The sequence below is a fragment of the Nelumbo lutea genome, chromosome 2 (assembly GCF_056320005.1).
Source record: "Nelumbo lutea isolate HS-2025 chromosome 2, American lotus-T2T, whole genome shotgun sequence".
In the NCBI taxonomy this organism is placed as follows: Eukaryota; Viridiplantae; Streptophyta; class Magnoliopsida; order Proteales; family Nelumbonaceae; genus Nelumbo; species Nelumbo lutea.
Window position 1 is genome coordinate 22,404,689 of NC_142685.1, and position 19,008 is coordinate 22,423,696.

Sequence of the window (19,008 nt, forward strand, 5' to 3'; positions counted from 1 at the left end):
TCATCGTCTTGATTGACAAACCTCTGAGGCAAGTCTTACTCAAGCCCGAGGTTTCCGGTTGGCTGACGAAGTGGGCCATCGAGCTCAGCGAGTACGACCTCTAATATAAGCCACGAACTGCTATTAAGGCCCAAGCCTTAGCAGATTTTATTGTCGAGTGCACGTTCAGCCTCAAAATCCCTAGGCCATTTGAGCCCGAGATCCCCAGTTCGGGTGAGCCTGGAGCTCCCAAGCCAATAGAGTCCGAACCCCGTGAAGTACCAGCCAGGGTGGCATCTCTCCTAGTTAGGCCAAATGTGAATTGGGATGAGGAGCCCTGGATCCTTCACGTAGATGGCTCCTCAAACCAACAGGGCAGCGGGGCTGGAATAGTCCTACGCGGCCCGGGTGGCACGAAATTAGAATATACGCTATGCTTTGAGTTCGCGACATCCAACAATGAGGCGGAGTATGAAGCATTGATAGTCGGGCTGAACCTAGCGTAAAAGGTAAGAGCAAAACACATAGTTATCTATAGCGATTCCCAGCTTGTGGTCAACCAGGTTACGGGCGAAGATGAAGCACGCGATCTAACTATGATCGCCTACTTGGCAAAGGTAAAGGAGGCTCTGCTCTACTTCCAGTCACACTTCATCAAGCAAATCCCGAGGTCAGAGAACACTGAGGCCGACGCCCTGTCCCAGTTAGCCAGCATCAGTCACAATGCCATGAGAACCGTGTACATAAAGGACTTGCCTTGGCCTAGCATTCTCGGTGGGGCAGAGGAGGTCGCTCCCGTCCTTGAAGCAGAGCCGAGCTGGATCGACCCACTCGCGAGCTTCTTGCTAGATGGGACCCTCCCTGTAGACCGCAATGCATCCAGAAGGGTGCAACGCTAGGCAGCCAAATATGTCATAATAGACGAACGGCTGTACCGACGGTCCTATATGCTCCTCTACCTGCGTTGCTTGTGACCTGCCAAAGCCGAGCTCGTACTCCACGACACTCATGAAGGTCTGTGCGGCGGACACTTGGGGGGAAGAGCCCTCACCCAAAAGGCTCTTCGACAAGGGTACTACTGACCAACGATGAAGGCAAAGGCCATTGAGCTCGTCAAAAAATGCGACAAATGTCAGAAGCATGCCAATATCCACCATCAGCCTTCCGCCGACCTCAAGTATCTCACCAGCCCATGGCCCTTTGCACAATGGGGCATCAACCTCCTGGGGCCATTCCCGCCAACAACAGGTGGGAGGAAGTTCCTAGTGGTGGCGGTAGATTACTTCACAAAGTGGATAGAAGTTGAACCTCTTGCAACAGTTACAGCTCAAAACGTACAAAACTTCTTTTGGAAGAACATAGTATGTCGCTTCGGGTTACCTCGAGTACTGATCTCCGACAATGGCAAGTAGTTCGAGGACATCAAGTTTCAGGAATGGTGCCAAGATATGGGGATTTGGCAGAACTTCACATCGGCCGCGGACCCGCAGGCAAACGGTCAAACAGAAGTAATGAACAGAGTTATCCTCCGTAGACTGAAAGCACGACTAGACCGAGCTAAAGGGTTGTGGGCGGACGAGCTACCAAGTGTTCTATGGGCTCACTGAACTACGAAAAAAACTACCACGGGAGAGACCCCCTTTAACCTCACCTACAGCACTGAAGCAGTAATCCCGGCGGAGATCGAAATACCTACACTGCAACTAGAAGCATATGATGATCAGACAAACGGAGACGAGTTAGTACCAACCTCGACCTACTGAACGAGGTAAGAGACCTTGCGTACATCCGGACTACAGCTTACCAACAAAGAGTAGCTCGGTACTACAATGCCAGAGTAAAAAAGTGGAACTTCCGCATCGACGACCTGGTTCTTTGTAAGATCATGGCACCCGAGCCCGGCATGGGCAAACATGGACCGAATTGGGAAGGGCCTTACCGAGTAAAGAGAGCGCTCGGGGGAGCATATGAGCTCGAAACTTTAGAGGGCAAACAAGTACCCCAAGCATGGAACATCGTTAACTTGAGATGATACTACCTATGGATCACCAAGCGAAGTGGACTAAGTCGCTACCAGAGCCTAAGGGATAGAATGCCGAGCTAACAAGGACCTCGGCATGGGCAAGCAAAGGCAAAAAAATGCCAACCAAAAGCTCAGGCATAATGCTAACAACGAATTAATAGGGTCATCGACAATACGGTCAGTTCGGAAGAAAGAGTGACCAACACTTAACCAAAAGAAAATCATTCCATTGCAAAATACTTTCTTTACATTTCCAAAAAAAAACAACAACAACAAAAGCGATCTCACAGGCCCGAAGGTACTTCTTCACCATCAGAAGGCACTTCAACGATACCCGAAGGTCCTGCCTCATCCTCAGAATCTGACTCACCGTCAGCAGCGTTGGCCATCTCCTGAGTAATGCGTGAAGTGGTTATGGTGCTAATATCGAGTTCGGGGTACGTATTCCGGATCATCCACCGGCTCAGTTTAAAGCCCCTTCTGTATGAGCCCACCATCAGGTCTTCAAAGCGTGACGAGGCGATATAGTCATCGACGCCCTCTTCTTGGCATCCTCGATACCCTGAGAAAAGATCTTTGTCCTCTCCCTAATATCCTCTCGAAGGTATTCGACCTGATGCTGCAAGTCAAGCCTCAAGTCCGCCATATGCATCACTACCGCTCCCATGGCCTCGGTGTCTCTCTGAGACCTCGCTAGCCTGGCCTGTGCAGCGCGAGAAGCCGTTTCAGCAGGCCAAGAAGCCGCCTCGGCAGCGCAGGAAGCCTCTTCGGCAGCTCGTGCCCGCCTCGAGCTCCTTTCCACTTGGGCCGCTAAGGCATGGATGGAGGAGTTCACCTACCAAAAGGAAAAATAACAAGTATTCAAAAGAGCAATAGCAAGAAAGGTAATGACAAGAAGTCCGACAAGAAAGTCGCTAACTTACAACCATGACATGAGAGGCAACACGCCCGACTACATGGTTCAAAGGAAGTTTGGTCCACGCCGCGACCTCCTCAAGGTAAATAGCCTCCCTACTTTTTTGAAGAGCGTAGTTCGGCGACAACACACTCTGAAAGGATGAGAGATCCATCACAAGGACGCCCAAAGATTGCGGAATAATGGGCGAATTTCAAAAATTTTTCCTCTCCCTTCAACTGGGAATCACATTCCCTATTTAGAAAATCATATTTTCAAGGATAAAACTTGAACATTAAACTGAACCAGATCTGAACCAAAAGGAATGGGAGAGAATAATACCTGATACGGAGAAGTAATATCTCCCAACGAAGGTGTTCACGCCCAAGGAATGATCCAAAGACTACTCCCACTGAAAATGGCGCAGTGCAGGATGGAGCAGAATCAGCAATGTTCTTCCCCAAGAACTCTGTCCTTCGCAAGAATCAGTAGAATGGTACGTGAACACAGCTTCCTTTTCAATCCTGTCTCAAAGAACTAATGTCAAGATCCAATCTTGACTTCTCCCACAACTGGAGATCGAACTGGCAAACAGGGAGACAAGAGCAGGGAGGCTGCAAGAGAGTATTCGCAGGCTGCAGAATTCTCTCTTCTTGATTTCAGCACTAAAGAGGATCTGATGTGTTTCTTGTTAGTCTCTCTCAAAGCTGCCGCCCCCTCCTTCTTTTTGCTAACTTGAAAGATCAGCTCCTAAGCCCATTAGGAGGTGCTTATCCAAATCATATTTAGATCAGCCTTCTCTTCTAGTGATAAGGATAAACCCTTATCTTATCTGCATATTAGATTAGCTTTATCCTAATCCCATTAGGAGGTTTCTAGATCTGAATCACATTCAGATCTGGACTCTCTGAGTGGATAGGATTAAGACCCTATCCTATCTGCTAATCCATCTCAGAATTCGCCCCTTTAATTAACTAAATAAATAGCCCAGTTCGAAATGGGCTTTAGGCCCATCAAGCTTATGTGCTCACTTAACCTTCCTATCTGCTGCCCAGTTGGGCTTCCTTGTATGGCGTGGGACCCAAGCATTGATCTACACATCAGTCACATGGGTTCGGCCCAGCCTTTGTTACAAGGCCTGGTCGAATACACTGTTAAAGACAGTGAACCCCCTGAAACCCATCGAATGGGCTCTATGGGCCCAACACTTACCCTAAGTGGTCCCTGGGCCAAGCCACCTTGTAACACCCAGGGACTGTGGGCAGATGCAAGATTAGCCCATCAGGTATTATCCTCAATGGTCTTACACTTAACCTCTCAGCCCTTAATGATCATACACTGCCCGACAAGAGAGGACCTCTCCCTCGGCTACAAGGAACAGTGTTGCACTCTCCACTTATATGGATCCCGGGAATTGAAACCTTTTGCAAACATTTTAGAAACCATAATATATATACTTTTATATCTCATATAAAATATACTTTGCAAAACAAATCTCAACGGTTGAAATCGACTATCGGCAGTCTTGGTTTCCAACAGTGAGAGCGCATCCCCGATCATTACCTTTGTCCGACAAAGGGGCTGATCCTGTCACTATGATCACCCACTCAGATGAATTCTCGGATTGTCCCAACATACCCAGGTTTTGACCCTCGCTAAGGATCTCACTGATTGGTACATCAAAGACACCCCGATCCGACACCTAGTGCAGTATCATAATCGAGTCTAGGGATCGGGTGTAACTTTCCAGTTTTTGCCCATCAATCTCCAAGGTCCAGGGCAATACTGGAAATCTGGTCCAGTTCAAAGATTCAATTAATCCCACACTGTATGTGCCTAGGGTCTCACCCCGGTAGCTGAGACAAACCACCTCAACCGACTTGATGGCACCACAGTGTCAGCCTTGTCAGGATAGGTCTCCCCAGACCGACCCATTGGCTGTGAACATTCTAAACTAACACAAGTCTCAATAAGTGTCCAGTTTAAGGGTATTACACAGAAACATACCAAGGGAACATGAATCAAATATGCACTTTTATTCATTTACAATAAACTCATAAAGTACATCAATTTTGATTGAAGCTAAGGGCATACAAAACCGTCTAACACACTCATGAACTCGCCTTGGCCTCCCAAGCCTGAAGGCCCAGCTCGCATATAAGCAGACTCAATGTAAGCAGGAGCCCCCATATAAGCAGCCTCGACGTAAGGGGCCCCTGTCGCTTCTTGTACCGGAGGGGCCATCTTGGGCTCCCTGGGCTGGTCCACTGACGGGTAGCCTGGTACTTTGGGCTCTGCATCCCGGGGCAGTTCGGCACGAGTCCGTTTGGCGACTCGCTTCCTCCTCTTCCTGACATGAAATAGGTTCCCACCGTGAGTCTTCTCTGCGTCCATCGCACCTGCAAAAAGAGCTCGGCGTCAGGAAAACAACAGAACGGAAAGCAAAACAAAAGGCAAGCCTCTGAGCAAGGAACCTACCCGAACTCGGACCGACCTCGATGAGCTTGGCCTCCGTCAGATAATGGTGGCATTTTAGCCCAAGTCGTGCCCGTTCCCGGAGGCCTTTCGCTGTCTCCCTATCAAGCGTAACACCGGCATCGGGGGCAGCTGTCCCCCACCCGATTTGGAACGGCCACCCCATTGCACTTCGCACCCCAAAGTAGTCCCATTTCCACGCCGGGACCTTGTTGGGTAGATCGTGTAAAAGCTTAAACCCCGGGTGAGGAGACAGGTAGTACGCCCGCCTATGCCCGGGAAGGGACCCGCTTGCTTCTTAAGCATTAGAATGGAAGAAAAGATCTCCAGGTCTAAAGGCAAGATCTGTTCGCAAAAGAGGGAGATAGTCCCCACCATGTTACGAATAGAATTTGGCTGAAGCTGGCCGACGGTAACGCCGAAGTGGTTCATAACCTCTACGATAAGGGGGTGGAAAGGTAGGCGCAATCCAGCGGCAAGCTGCTCCTGGAATATCACGATCTCATCGGGACCGTGTTCCCAAGGGAAGTCGCCCGAGGGTATAAAGTAAGTGTACTCCCTAGGCAAGTTGAGCTGGGTGATAAGGGAGTAAAGCCCCTCAAGTGTCATGGTCGAGGGCCCAAACTTGTCTAACGTCCGGCCTCGACAGGAGGAGGACGCTAAACTACCCGAGGCGATTCGGCCTACGGGTTCAAACTCTTCCTCGAGCTCGAGCTCTACCTCGGGTTCACTAAGGTTGTCGGGGGATCCAGCTCGGTTCGTAGAACCTGCATCAGACCCCCTCGAAGAACTGTCTGAGCTATTCAAGCTAGACATCGGGAGGAAAAGGATACCAGGAAGAAAGTAGACTCACCCGGAAAAAAGGCACGGACTACGGAAACTTGGACACGAGCTAAAAACTTGGATGCGAGCTCAAGAAGCAAAACGCAGGAGAATGGCAATGAAAAGCGACTGGGGTCCCCCACTATTTATACCCACAAGTGACCAAAAACCGACGGTTCTGATCGAGGCGAATCCAACGGCCCACGATCGCACTGACCGCACGTCTCCTAAGATCGAGACGTGACTGGCCACACGTCTTTTGAAACTGAGGCAGCGCCGGTGCACGCCTCCCAGTGGCGCATTTTTTAAATTTTGAAATAAATGCGTGCTGTCACATCTTCCAGCATTGATAAACGGATTGGCGTGCATCCTGGCTTTTTGGCGCTCGAAAAACCCAGAAATCTCCTGACAAGCACACACTTCGCGCTATCAGTCAAACCAATCCGAAGTACGGGTCAAATCCACCCGCCACCTCGTGAACTCCCTACTCCAGGGCAAGCCCCTTAGCGCGAGGAGTGGGGGGCAATTGATGAAGGAAGATTCGGCCCGACCTCGTAACCACTCAACACGTGGTAGAGGCAACAGCTTGGCACGACAGTACGCCAAAGGCGCGAGCTCCGAAAGGAGGAACCAGCGGTCTGAGCTCCCCACAAGGAGCCCGAACTCTCCCTTTGACCCCGAGCCTTACGAGGAGCACAAAGGGCAACAACCCGAATTGGCCCGCCCCAGGGCAGTTCGGGCCACACCTCTATCCGAACTCAAGACTTCACCTCGCACACCACTCTAGCACTTCGCTTCTAGGACACCGATCTGAACAACCGCACCTGACTAACTTAGGATTTGATACTTAACAGCCACACTTCAACGACCACCTGCCACCGCCACCTCCAGTCACAGAGACGGCTCCGACAAAGAGAGCAGTGGCAGTTGTCTACCCCAGCAGAGGTGATGACACCCGAACTGGCAAAAGTGCAGAGGTAATGATACCCAACCTGACAAGAGCTTGGGAGTGAGTGCGCGAAGTGGTTATAAAAGGCTCCCTTCCCCCCCAAGAAGGAGGTATGTGATAACTTTGCGCCATTTGGTTTTTTATCTTTCCTTTGTGGAAATACTAACTTGAGTTTCAGAGCATTCTCATCGGGTTCTTCCCCGGAGATTACTTGCTTTCTCCTCCGTTTCAGGCACCTTTTGCTCTAACCTGAGGCAAGATCATTAACAGCTAGGACCGGCCGGATTATGCACCATCAATATCGGAAGGAAGATTTTTGTTGAATTTCACAAAAATTTAAGAGATTTTTTAAAATGAAACAATAGGGGAGATTACCCAAAAGCTCAGCAAATGATGCACAAATCAGACGGTTAATAGTTGACCTGATCATGCTCGGGCAAATTTTTTAAACCGAACCTCTATCACCCGTTTTTGCAAATTTGCCAATCAATTAATCGATTGATCGATTTTTCCATTTTCTTGATTTTTACGTGTTTTGTCTTTGATTCTGTGGACACTCATGTACCCAAGGAGTTCGGTTCTGCTGATGACACCACCGAGATTCTCAAACTGCGGTTGGATGAGCGTGGCCAGCAGATTCGGACCCGGGGAATCTCTTACTAGCCGTACAAGGGCATCAGGCACCACAAATATGGAACAATGTCTCAGTCGAAGTGGGTCCTGGGCCTGGTTCCAGCTAGGTGATGACTGATGAGTGCAAATGGAACCATTGATATTCTGCTTTGTGTGGTCAAACATCTACAGAAACTCCCAATCGGTTCGGTTGATATTCGGTATTCCTTTTGAAGCTTTTGACAAGTCTCCTATCCATGTTATATGCTCCGGATTTGTTCATAGGAATCAGCACTTCAGATCATCTAGATACTTCGTATCCAACGGACACACTTGGTTCATTTACCCGATATAAATCTCTCTTTTTGTAGCTTTTATGCACGGTAATACTTCCCGTCTAGTCCTCGACGACACCAGTGGCCAGAACTCAGAAGGAAGGGCCCAAGCCCAGTTAGGCGGGCGCATCTCGCTCTGCTGCGTATTTTAGGAAAAGGCTTTCCTCTGAACTTCGTAAAAAGAACAGCCAAAATTAAAACACGAGCTCAATTGCCGAACGTTAAATTCGCTCTCCTCTCTCTCTCTCTCGCTCGCTCGCTCAGGAGACGAGGAAATGTTCTTCCTTTCTCGGCTCTGAACTCTGAAGACTCTCTCAAACCCCAATATCTTCGTCTTTGGAATCTACAAGAGAAGTCGGAGATCACTGTAATTGTCAACCGGAAAATTGACAACAAGGGGGAAACAGGGAAGCTTCGATCAGAGCTCGCTCTCTCTCTCTCTCTCTCTCTGTAGATTAGTGGTGTTTGTGGGAGTTGCAGAAGGAGAAAGACTATATAAATTTATGGCCATGGGTCCTGAGAGGTCAAAGCCTCTGCACAATTTTTCGATGCCTCGCTTGAAATGGGGGAATCAGAGGCTTCTCAGATGCATGAAGGTGGATTCAAATGGAGAAATTACCTCCTTCCAACGGAGGTTTTCGGCTTCTGGTGGCCAATCCGAAGGTTCGGTCACCCAACGCAGGGAATTCGCGTCATTGAAGCGAAGATATCCGAACGGCTTGGAAAGCCTCAAGAAGTCACAGCTGCCGCCGATTGGAGCTTCTGCTGGGAAATCCAAGACTGACAAGGATGTAGACGATGGGCTAGAAGAAATTAGGGCAAAGCTCGAGCTTCATCTCCGAACCGCCGCTGATAAGCTAAATGCCGCGATGCAAGAGGTGGGTGAACAAAATGAAGCACCGGCCGCGGCGGCGAGGCCCTGGAATCTCAGAACGAGAAGAGCGGCTTGTAAAGCTCCCGTTGAGACTACTGCTTCAGGAGGGGGAAGAGGTTCGAGAAATGAAGAGCGTCAGCAGAATTCTTCTCCTCTTCGGACTGGTAATTCGATCATGAAACCGAATCGGATGCAAGGTGTAGCTGCGGCGCAGGGTGTCGAGAAGGAAAAGAAGGAGCGCCCAAAGTTCTCAATCTCTCTTTCTCGAGAGGAGATAGAAGAGGATTTTTTTACCATGACAAGGACGAGGCCGCCTCGAAGGCCAAAGAAACGGCCTAAGATCATACAGAACCAGCTGGACGTAAGAAAATCTGAAAATATTCTCTACTTAAATTCTTCTCGCACTTTCTAAAATTACTTCTTTTTCTTCGCCATGAATACTGACAGTCTGACAAGCTTTTGAGAATTACGAATATTTGTTTTCCCTGGATGAAATCCTAAAGCGGCCATGGTGGGTTTTGCAGGCAAATTTCCCCGGTTTGTGGTTGACAGAAGTAACACCGGATTCGTACAAAGTTCCTGATCTTCCTGAACCTGGAAAGGTAACATCTTTGTTTTACTCCGACTTCTTTTCCGATCATTTAGAAACTTGTTTACTAGATTATTTTCTCCCCTCCTTTCTTTCCCCTTACTTCCAGCTAGTTCTGATCTGATAAAACTAATATCTTGATCATGGTTTCTGGCTTTCTGCAGAGGTAGAGATGAATCCAGAAATGGTATCTGGAAATTTAAGAATTTCTGCTTGCTGACCATGGAAACGTTGTAACCTCAACTAGTGGTATATCAAACAATCCATCTGTAAATAATAAAATGTTCAGATTTCTTGTTTACATGATTTGCAACTTCGATTCAAATTTTAATTTCATTTACTAAATCCATTTCAATTTCATTTATCCGTCTTTCTACTAACAACAATAAAAGAATATTTTCTTTGGGCTTGATTTGATGAATATCTGCTAACATGTATTCATGGTAATAAACATTGATACCAGTTTTGTATCTTGCCCACTAAACTAGTTTCTTTGCCTTTTGAATATGAGAACAGCATTAAAGCTGGGCAAGTTCATCTCTTTCTTTCTTTCTTTTTAACTGGATTGTTTATTTAACCATAAATATAAATGATCCAGATCAGAAATGCAAAGTAGCTTGTCATACAAATATTCACATGTCCATAGAGTAAACGTGTAAGGCTTGATCATTGAAATACTTGAGCAAAAATTCAATGGCCATTACTAGAGCAGTTGCATCATGAAGCTGGGGACAATATTGTATGGATGAGATAGGCAAATCCATACAAAGTTTCTAACTTTTTTGGTAGGACTGATCAGAACTCAGAAGGCACGACTGGATTCCAAGGGGCCAAAACTGTGTCTGCCATTTACACACATTCATGCATCTAAGCAGACCGCATTCTCATATGGGATCCTCTATGAGTATTAACAGAAGCTTTAAAATTAATTGAATATCAAACTAATATTGGGTTCAGTTGAGACTGTAATCTGATGGCTATTTATAGTATACAGGTAATTGGATTTAGCTACTAGAATCTGTTTGAGCTCAATTCTTCCATCAAATTTTAGAGAGCAAGATTGTTTTGCATGCTTAGGATAGTTTCGACTTCAAGTATGTTGAGTATTCCCATGTGTAGAGTAGGATAACAAAGAAGAAACAGTGTCTTTATCCATGTACCATGAACTGGACGAACTGAATGAGTTATTGTCTTTCAGTGAATATGGGCTCTGTACAGTCTCTGTTTTAAACTTTATGCAATGAACTTTTGCATCATAAAAAAAGCTTCAACTTAATGCTGTAATGCAGAATCATAATCTCTCCGTCAATGTGGTTTAAGGGTTCCACTGCAATTGTACTTCAGAAACCTTACCTTACCACCGGTGGGTTGCCAACGTTGATGGTGCAGGCCCCTGCTTTCTCCAAGATCAGCACCAGAGCGTGCAATGATCCAAACCGTATACTAATGCCCAATTGGATGGCGTTCATATTTTTGGTTGGGCATGGTTAAAATTGTCTGATCCCATTCCCATCATGAGATTGGCTCTATACAATTGATGAGCACATATACATGCTCCGGCATTTACATGAGCCTCCAGGTCTTCTGTTCTCTGGACTGCATTTAGCTTGTTACGACTCCAGAATCCAGATTGAAATGCCTATGTGTTGGAAAGAGATTGCAATTGCAACAGTGAATTGGCCGAGATTCCCTATCCGAAATTGTTGCAGGAATCCGAATCAGAAATGAGGTTAATTAATTGTGCTTGGGGTTGGTTAATACTTAATATTTAATAGCGGTCGTTGGTTTGGAATCTTATTACGTTGACCCCACCCACCCCACACACATTCTTTCTTGACGCCGCATATCTTCTTTCCTTTTCTTTCTCCCCACACAAAGAAAACCTGGTGCACGCAAGCGTCCCATATTGTTTAGTACTAAACACCAAAGAGAGAGAAGGCCACATTAGAAAGAGAAGGAAACAACAAACAACTAACTTCTCCTTCTCCTACCTCCAATTCACGGCCACCAATGGTTCATCAGTCATCACAACGTTTTAACTTTTAAATACAAGGAACATAAAGCAGCTCCTTCAAATTGGTCTCGAGTAAAATCTCAATTTAATTCCAAGGTCTGCAAATTGAACCAAAATCTGGGTCACTGGAATTTTGTTTCCTGCAGCTGAAGCAACGTTCCCTGCAGCCAGAACCCAGAAGTCGATATAATCCGCCATGGAATGTAAAGAATGCCCCCGAGACATAGAGACCTGAGTAAGTAACAAGAGAATGTTGCTCTGAGCAATGATGCTTATGTTAGTATAATTTAATCCTAGAATTCAGTTAGCTGTCCAAATGAGAATTGACCAGCCCACCCACCCCCCCTCTGACAGGAATTAGTTTTCCCAATTTTTTAACTGTTACGGCTCAACACAACCTGGCCAAGTTGTAGTTCTGGCTGTACTTCCTCTCATGGGCGTGGCGTGGTGCGGCAGAGAGCAGAGTGGCTCCGACGCTCAGCCTAATCCGCACGGCACACCCTTATCGCGTACCGTATAACAATTGACCATCGTAGTTTTTTTTTTTTTTGTTTTTTGTAAAGAAAGCTTCAAGCTTTCAACAATTCAAGTTAATGATGTGGGTCCCAAGTTTAACATAGGTAAGGGCAATTGAGATTTGAGACTTTTGAGGTTATATTTGCTGATTGTTTCATCTGTTCCTTCCTGGTTTAGTTATAAAAAGATTTCCCTAGGCTAGTGATTATAGTCCGTTAAAGAAGTGGTGGAAAGACAGATTGTCTTCTCTATTTTCTAAACAAATCAACAGTCTTTATGTCTTCACATGTACTTGTGTTCCCATACTGTAAGACCCGTATAAAACACGATAATAGAAAGGAAGAAAGGCGGCGAGGTTCAGCTCCTCTTGATTTCCCCAAGAGGTGCCGTCGGAGCTGTTGCTGCTTGCTGTGTTGTTGATGGGCGATGACAAATTATCGATTGTAATGGCGAGCAGAGACAGAGAGAGATCTCGAGAGCCTCTCATACCAGTCGCTGGAGCTCCCGACGATGACGCTTCCTCAAAACCTTCTTCCTCATCTGCTCCATCGTCTCATCATTCCGGTCGAGAGGTCAGCTCTCTATCTCCCCCTCCCTCTTTTTCTGGTGCAGTTACTCCTTCGTTATTGGGTTTCTTTTACTGGTTTAGCGGTGACCAATATTTTTCTTTCATTTTCTTTATATTTGTTTTTTTTTTCTTTGTGAGGGTCAAATTACTCGATTTTGGGGAAACCCATCTGCATCTTTTTTGTTTATATCTTGTTTTTATGTGGCGTTTTTTTTTTCCTTCATTAGGTTTTAGTAGAAACATCTATTTTAGTTCCAGAGTTACATCAATAATTTCTTTTAATTCAACCACAATTAAATTTTTGGTCATCTTCTAAAGTGTTTTGCGGTTGCTTTCAGTATTCAAATTAGTACTGTTTGGTGTAGTGAGCTTTTCTGGAATTCGTTTCTCTCGGTTGTGTTTTTTGTGATCTGCTGTTATTCTTTGTCTTTGTTTTGCTTTCAGAATTTTGTTCACATCTTGTTCTTTTCTCCATACTGCCTATAATGGGCATTCACAAAGGACTGAGTTAATTCGGTTCACTTGACGATATCTCCGTAGAACCATATTTCCTCCCTCTTTAACTTAGTTCACTTAAAAAAGTTAATTCGGTTCACTTGACGGAATTTCAGCAGAACCATATTTTCTCCCTCGTTAACTCCGTTCACTTAATAGTTCCCCCCCCCCCCCTTTTTTTTTTGAAGCCTACGCTTGATAGTTTAGCTTTGATGGCTAGATGTTTGTTGATTTTTAATTCTTCTTCATAGCATAAGAGTTGGAAGGCCTCATATATTATGAAAATTTCTATCAATGAAATGCTTTCTATGTTTTTACCGATAAAAAGAAAATGAAAACGAACACTCTCTTTTGTCCCTCGTAAACTTGTTTCTGTGGGTGTAAGAACACCCGTTACCTTCATCTTCACTGTTTTGTGAAAACCTTAATAACTGCAAATTTCAGTTCTGATTGTAGTCTTTCTCCAGTACATGTTTTGATACCAATCAACTACTACAGAATCAATTTTTCCATATCATTTTTTTTATTCACTCTGATGGGCTTATTTACAAATTATATCCTTTTGTTGTTTCTTTTTTGCATTATTCTCCTGAAATATCAGAAATGTTGTATTTTCCATTCACTGATCCAAACTGTATTTCCATAATTCTTATAGTGGATGCTCTTCTGCTTACTGGTAGAACACCAAACATTATTATTTTGACATTTACATGCTACTGACTTGAACTATTCATGCTTATTATTGTAGTTATACAAATTCTGTGTAAACTTCATGGAAGAAAGAGGTATTAAGTTAAATTGCATACTGTCATTGCCCTGCAGGCTTTTTACAAAGTTGTTCGAAGTTGGGCTTCAAAAAAGTTCATAACTGGATGGTAAGGATATACATATTATAATTGAATCCTTGTGATAGGCACTCCTTTTTTTGTAGTTGTTCCTATATGTTGGATATCAGAGTGTGCATTATTTATTTTTGTTAAATTCCTAATTGCTTATTATCTTGATTTTAGAATTCAAGGTTTTTGTGGTCAAATATTTATAGCTATTATATAGTTTTGCACTGGAAACTTATGTACAGGTTTTCATGTATTGTACAATCACAAAATCTGTTGGGCATAGTGAAAATGAACATATCCTTCATCATTACTTGCATTTGGGGGATAATTCCCAAATTATTTGATGATCATGGATTCATGATTATACTAAAAGGACGTGATAAAACTAAAATGCCTGATAAGTGTTCTATAGATACAAGAGTTAGGAGTAGCTAACTTTATCAAGTGGAAGGTATTATATACATGATTGTATTTCACTTAAAAGATTCAGTTAATTGTATTTAATAATCCAAATGGAATTAAGTGGCATGGCCACCAAAGTTCTATATTATCCTAAAATTTCAAGAAACAGCAGTTCCCCTCTTCCTCCCCCCATGGGTCAATAGATTCATGGATTCTGTTTGAGGATGCCAAATATATTGAGCTAACTGTTCGTTTGGAGGGCACCCTTCATCATGAGCATTGTCATTGTCTTCTTTTCTTCTTCTTCTTCTGAAGAAGATGAAACTCCCCTTACTCATCCTTTTCCTTTTGGTATATAAGCATTACTTAAGTTGATTTATGCTAAATCATGTGGGGGAATTGGGATGTCATGGAAAATGGGAGCTGTAAGTATGTATGAATATATGGAGTCATAATCATACATTATGGGCCATGTAATCAAGGCAGGGGTGCAAATTGGGTGGTCTGGACCAGGTTTAAGCTCAATCCAGGCCCAACCCTATGAATTAGGCTTAAGGCCTGAGCCTGAGGTCAAGCCTGATTATCCAACCTGAGCCCAGCCCACACTAAAATTTGATGCACTCAAGTTGGGCTCAGGCCCGGGCTGGGAGTGGGTTAGTCAATCAGCCTATGCTAAAATTTAACATAAATGTATGTGTTTATGCATACATGCATGTATGTATCGGATTTCATTCCCGAGGGAGGGGGAGGGAATGACCATTCCCTCAAATGGGGAAATGCCATTCCACCAGGAATGGGAATGGTTTTCCTATTCCACTCAACCAAACAGTTGGATTTGGAATGGCCCATTCCGATTCCAATCCCAGACCCCTTATTCCCATGAACCAAAAGGGCCCTAGTCTCTTCCAGGAATTTAGCAGTTCCCATCCCTTGGACTGCATAAAATCTACATTAGTAACAGAAAAATGCTGAATTCTATTTATTTATCTAGAATCTACAAGGTTCTTTTTATAAACACACGTAGCAACTAGTGTAAATTAATGAACCTTGTGATGATTTTGGCAGGTGTATAGGGCCTATAGGCTTTTATTTCTCTAAATCTTATAAAGCCATCATTGAATATGTGGTTGCATGAGGAGAACCTTATTATTTTCACACTTTATTGATTTTATTAACATTACTTGTCATGCTCTGTATTTTTTGGTAAGAATTTTCTGTAATCAAAGGTGTTGGTTGTTGTTTTTTACTCTGCAGTGTCATTCTACTTCCGATAGCAATTACATTCTATATCACATGGTGGTTTATACATTTTGTGGATGGATTTTTCTCTCCAATCTATGCCCAACTTGGAATCAACATCTTTGGTATGTGATCATTTTCCTGCTTTACCTCTATATTTTGTTTATTTTGGTGAATGCAAGGGGCTGGGTGTTTTTTGTGGTTTTCGTTTCTTGGGTTGAGAAATTTCCTACTTTGCATGCGAGTTACATCAATGTTTTGATAATTTAGAATAGGTGGAGATCTCTAACTATGGATCATCTGCATACCATAGTTTGAACTTTAATCTTGAAGTTAGAAATCTATTTCATTGCAGATGATGTGTAGCTTCTTCACAACCATATATTCTATATTTATTATGGTTGTACCTTTTCTTTTCACTACTGATTTATGATGGATGTACTTATATCCATGACTATCTAGCACAAAAATTCTGTAAATTATTGAATGTCCTAGTTATAGAGGTTTATTTTTCTTGAATTTTTTGGCTGTCCCTGATCCCCTTTCTGGTAATAATATCCTGTCTTTCTTGGGTAATTATACTCACTTGTCCCTCACAATTAGGTCTTGGGTTTGTGACTTCAATAACTTTCATTTTCCTGGTCGGCGTTTTCATGTCATCGTGGCTGGGAGCATCTGTTCTAAGCCTTGGAGAGTGGTTTATCAAAAGGATGCCATTTATTCGTCATATCTACAATGCTTCCAAACAGATTAGCACTGCCATATCACCAGGTAATCCCAGTAATTCTGTTTCATTTGTTTTCCAAATGAATCTGGGTAGGCATTGAGTAAGTCCTCTTTATATATTAATACAGATCAGAACACACAAGCCTTCAAGGAAGTGGCCATCATAAGGCATCCACGTGTTGGAGAATATGCTTTTGGGTTCATCACTTCTACTGTCACCCTTCAGGTCTTAATTTATTTTTTCTGCAGTTGTGTTGAATATGTGCTCTTCTAAATCATGGTGTTTAAGTTTTTTTTTTTTTTTTGGTCATATTAAATGAATTTTACAAATAATTGCACCCCTACTGAATATCATCCTAGATTGGTCGTTTTAATAATTTTCCTGCAAGGTTATAAACTTGTGATATTGTAGAAGAATATCAAGTGAAAACATCTTCTATCTTCCATTCTTTTTTATCTTCTAGTGACAAGCATAATTTGACCTTGTCAAGTAGGGCATTGCATGTTCACAACTTTTCTCATGCTCCTTCTTGACATTCGATTATACTGTTGTTTTTCAATTCAAATCTAAGGTTATCAATTTGATATTGTGGCAAACTTTGGTCCAACAGAATTAGAAATTTCATAAGAGAAAACTAGTACTATTTAAGGAGTCGTAAGAGAAACATAGAGTTTTTAGCTTACAACTTTAGGAGTCGTTAGAAGACATGATTAGCTTACTGGAAAAAAAAAAACCATGTGTAAAAGAATATGATAAATTCATGGAGGGGGAAAATGTTGCATGTTAAGTGTGGGTATTCAAAACTACATCTATTAATGAGTTCTAGTTGTCAGACTTCTACGGTCATACAAAGTTACAAACATGACATCCAACTGATAAGTTGGATCATGGCGCTTGTTGGGGTGAGGAGATTGTCGTCCAAGAGAAGAGTTCTTGTTCCAAGCTATAGAACTGGTCCCCTTGAATCTTGAGCAGGTCTCTCTCACATTAGTTGGAAGGATATGAGCAGATGATCAGAGATATTTGCTTTGCTATTATCACAGTGTTACACTTGTTGGCTGTGTTCTTGATAATTTTTGTGCACTAATCTTGGATTTTTGTGTGGAGGCCTGCTTGTATTTAATATTGGAAGTTATTGCAATTTCTATTTTGTGACTAACATTGTCAAATTTCAAATGTTTGATTCATTCATATAGAATTATTCTGGGGAAGAGGAATTATGCTGTGTGTACATTCCTACAAACCATCTTTACATTGGTGATATATTCCTCATCAACTCCAAAGATGTCATTAGACCCAACTTGTCAGTGCGTGAAGGAATTGGTAAGTACTGTGTGTCACATTGCTACTTTATTAGCATGTGTCTGTATGGACAATAGGAAGATGATCGATATAAAGTCTTCTACCTGTTTCTGCTATTGTCATGTTTTATATATAGGAAGTCCAGTGTATGGACTAACTCATCCCACAGAGTAGTACTATGCATTTCTGAACTATCTTTTTTTTTTTTTTTTGATTGTTACACCTTTGGAATCAATTCTAACTCCTTATCACTTAACTCATGTTTGGTGAGAAATGGAAGCTCTAAACCGTTTGTTATCTGTAGTAGACAACTTTATTTCATTAAAAAAAAAGGTCCATGTAGTACAACAGTTCCAACTGGTTGACTTACTGTTTGACTTGAGGGCCTTTATCACTGAGCATTTGTTATACTGAAGAATGTAAGAATGTGGGAGATAAATAGATGGTCTTTTGGAGTTAGCTACATCTAGCCCCTTCAACTTGTAACAAAACAGAATGGCAATGTTACCCATTTATATCGCACTGTCAAGAAAGATAACTACTGGTTCATTATTTTGTGTTTCTGCTCCATTACTATTTTTTGTATGTTTTCTGTCTTATCACTCCATCATCTTTGGCTGGGAATTTGACTTGTACTGAATGTGCCATGATTGCAGAGATTGTTGTCTCTGGGGGCATGTCAATGCCTCAAATCCTGTCAACAGTGGACTCCCAGATGATCCAGATGGACAGAAGATCTGGTAGAAGCTGAGGACAAAGAGCCGATATGACAGAGATCCATGTATGATGTATTCCGGTTTGAGATGTGCTATCAGACTGACCATTTATCAACTTCTGTGGAGATTCAGGTGGATCCAATGTGGATGTTTGTTTACCGGCTGTAATTGAATTCTGATAGCATGTGTAACATTCCTTTTACTGGGGTTTCAAAGCAGACCCCATGTACATTATAGATGAAGTGACAGAGAAGATAGAGGTTGATAATACAAGCTGTGGATCATCTGGCTTTAGACCCTTACATTTTTCCTAGAAGAAGAGCTCCTTTAGAGCTCCAATCAATTCAACCTTCAGCTTCAAATTTCAGACTACTCTGTGCCATGGATGGTTTTGACTGCATCTTTTTCTTAAATCTCCATTTCTTCTGTCAATTGGGAAAAGAAAATGAAACGACCTTGTATGTACTTGCACATCTGCTAGAAATCATTTGATCTCACTCAGAATCCACCTAACACCTTTACACGATCTTTTGGTATAAAAAAGTGAACAGAATTTCAAGAATCCCATTTTGATAAACGCAGATATAATTCAATCTGTCAGGTGGAACTCACTTGAAATTATGTGATGTAACCCAAAACT

General features: G+C 43.1%; 2 protein-coding genes across 2 annotated transcripts; both read left to right on the forward strand.

The window, feature by feature from the left end:
• Nucleotides 1-8,135: 8,135 nt before the first annotated feature.
• On the forward strand, nt 8,136-9,913 carry LOC148869142 (uncharacterized). The gene is made up of 3 exons (XM_088973755.1): nt 8,136-9,325; nt 9,489-9,566; nt 9,718-9,913. The coding sequence occupies exons 1-3, from the start codon at nt 8,594-8,596 to the stop codon at nt 9,721-9,723; spliced, it is 816 nt and encodes a 271-aa protein (XP_088829881.1). The 5' UTR covers nt 8,136-8,593; the 3' UTR covers nt 9,724-9,913.
• Nucleotides 9,914-11,496: 1,583 nt separating this feature from the next.
• LOC148869143 (protein CONTINUOUS VASCULAR RING 1-like) lies at nt 11,497-18,735 on the forward strand. Its single transcript, XM_088973757.1, has 7 exons — nt 11,497-12,655; nt 13,969-14,021; nt 15,639-15,748; nt 16,227-16,394; nt 16,478-16,575; nt 17,547-17,673; nt 18,309-18,735. The coding sequence occupies exons 1-7, from the start codon at nt 12,503-12,505 to the stop codon at nt 18,401-18,403; spliced, it is 804 nt and encodes a 267-aa protein (XP_088829883.1). The 5' UTR covers nt 11,497-12,502; the 3' UTR covers nt 18,404-18,735.
• The last annotated feature ends 273 nt before the right edge of the window (nt 18,736-19,008 follow it).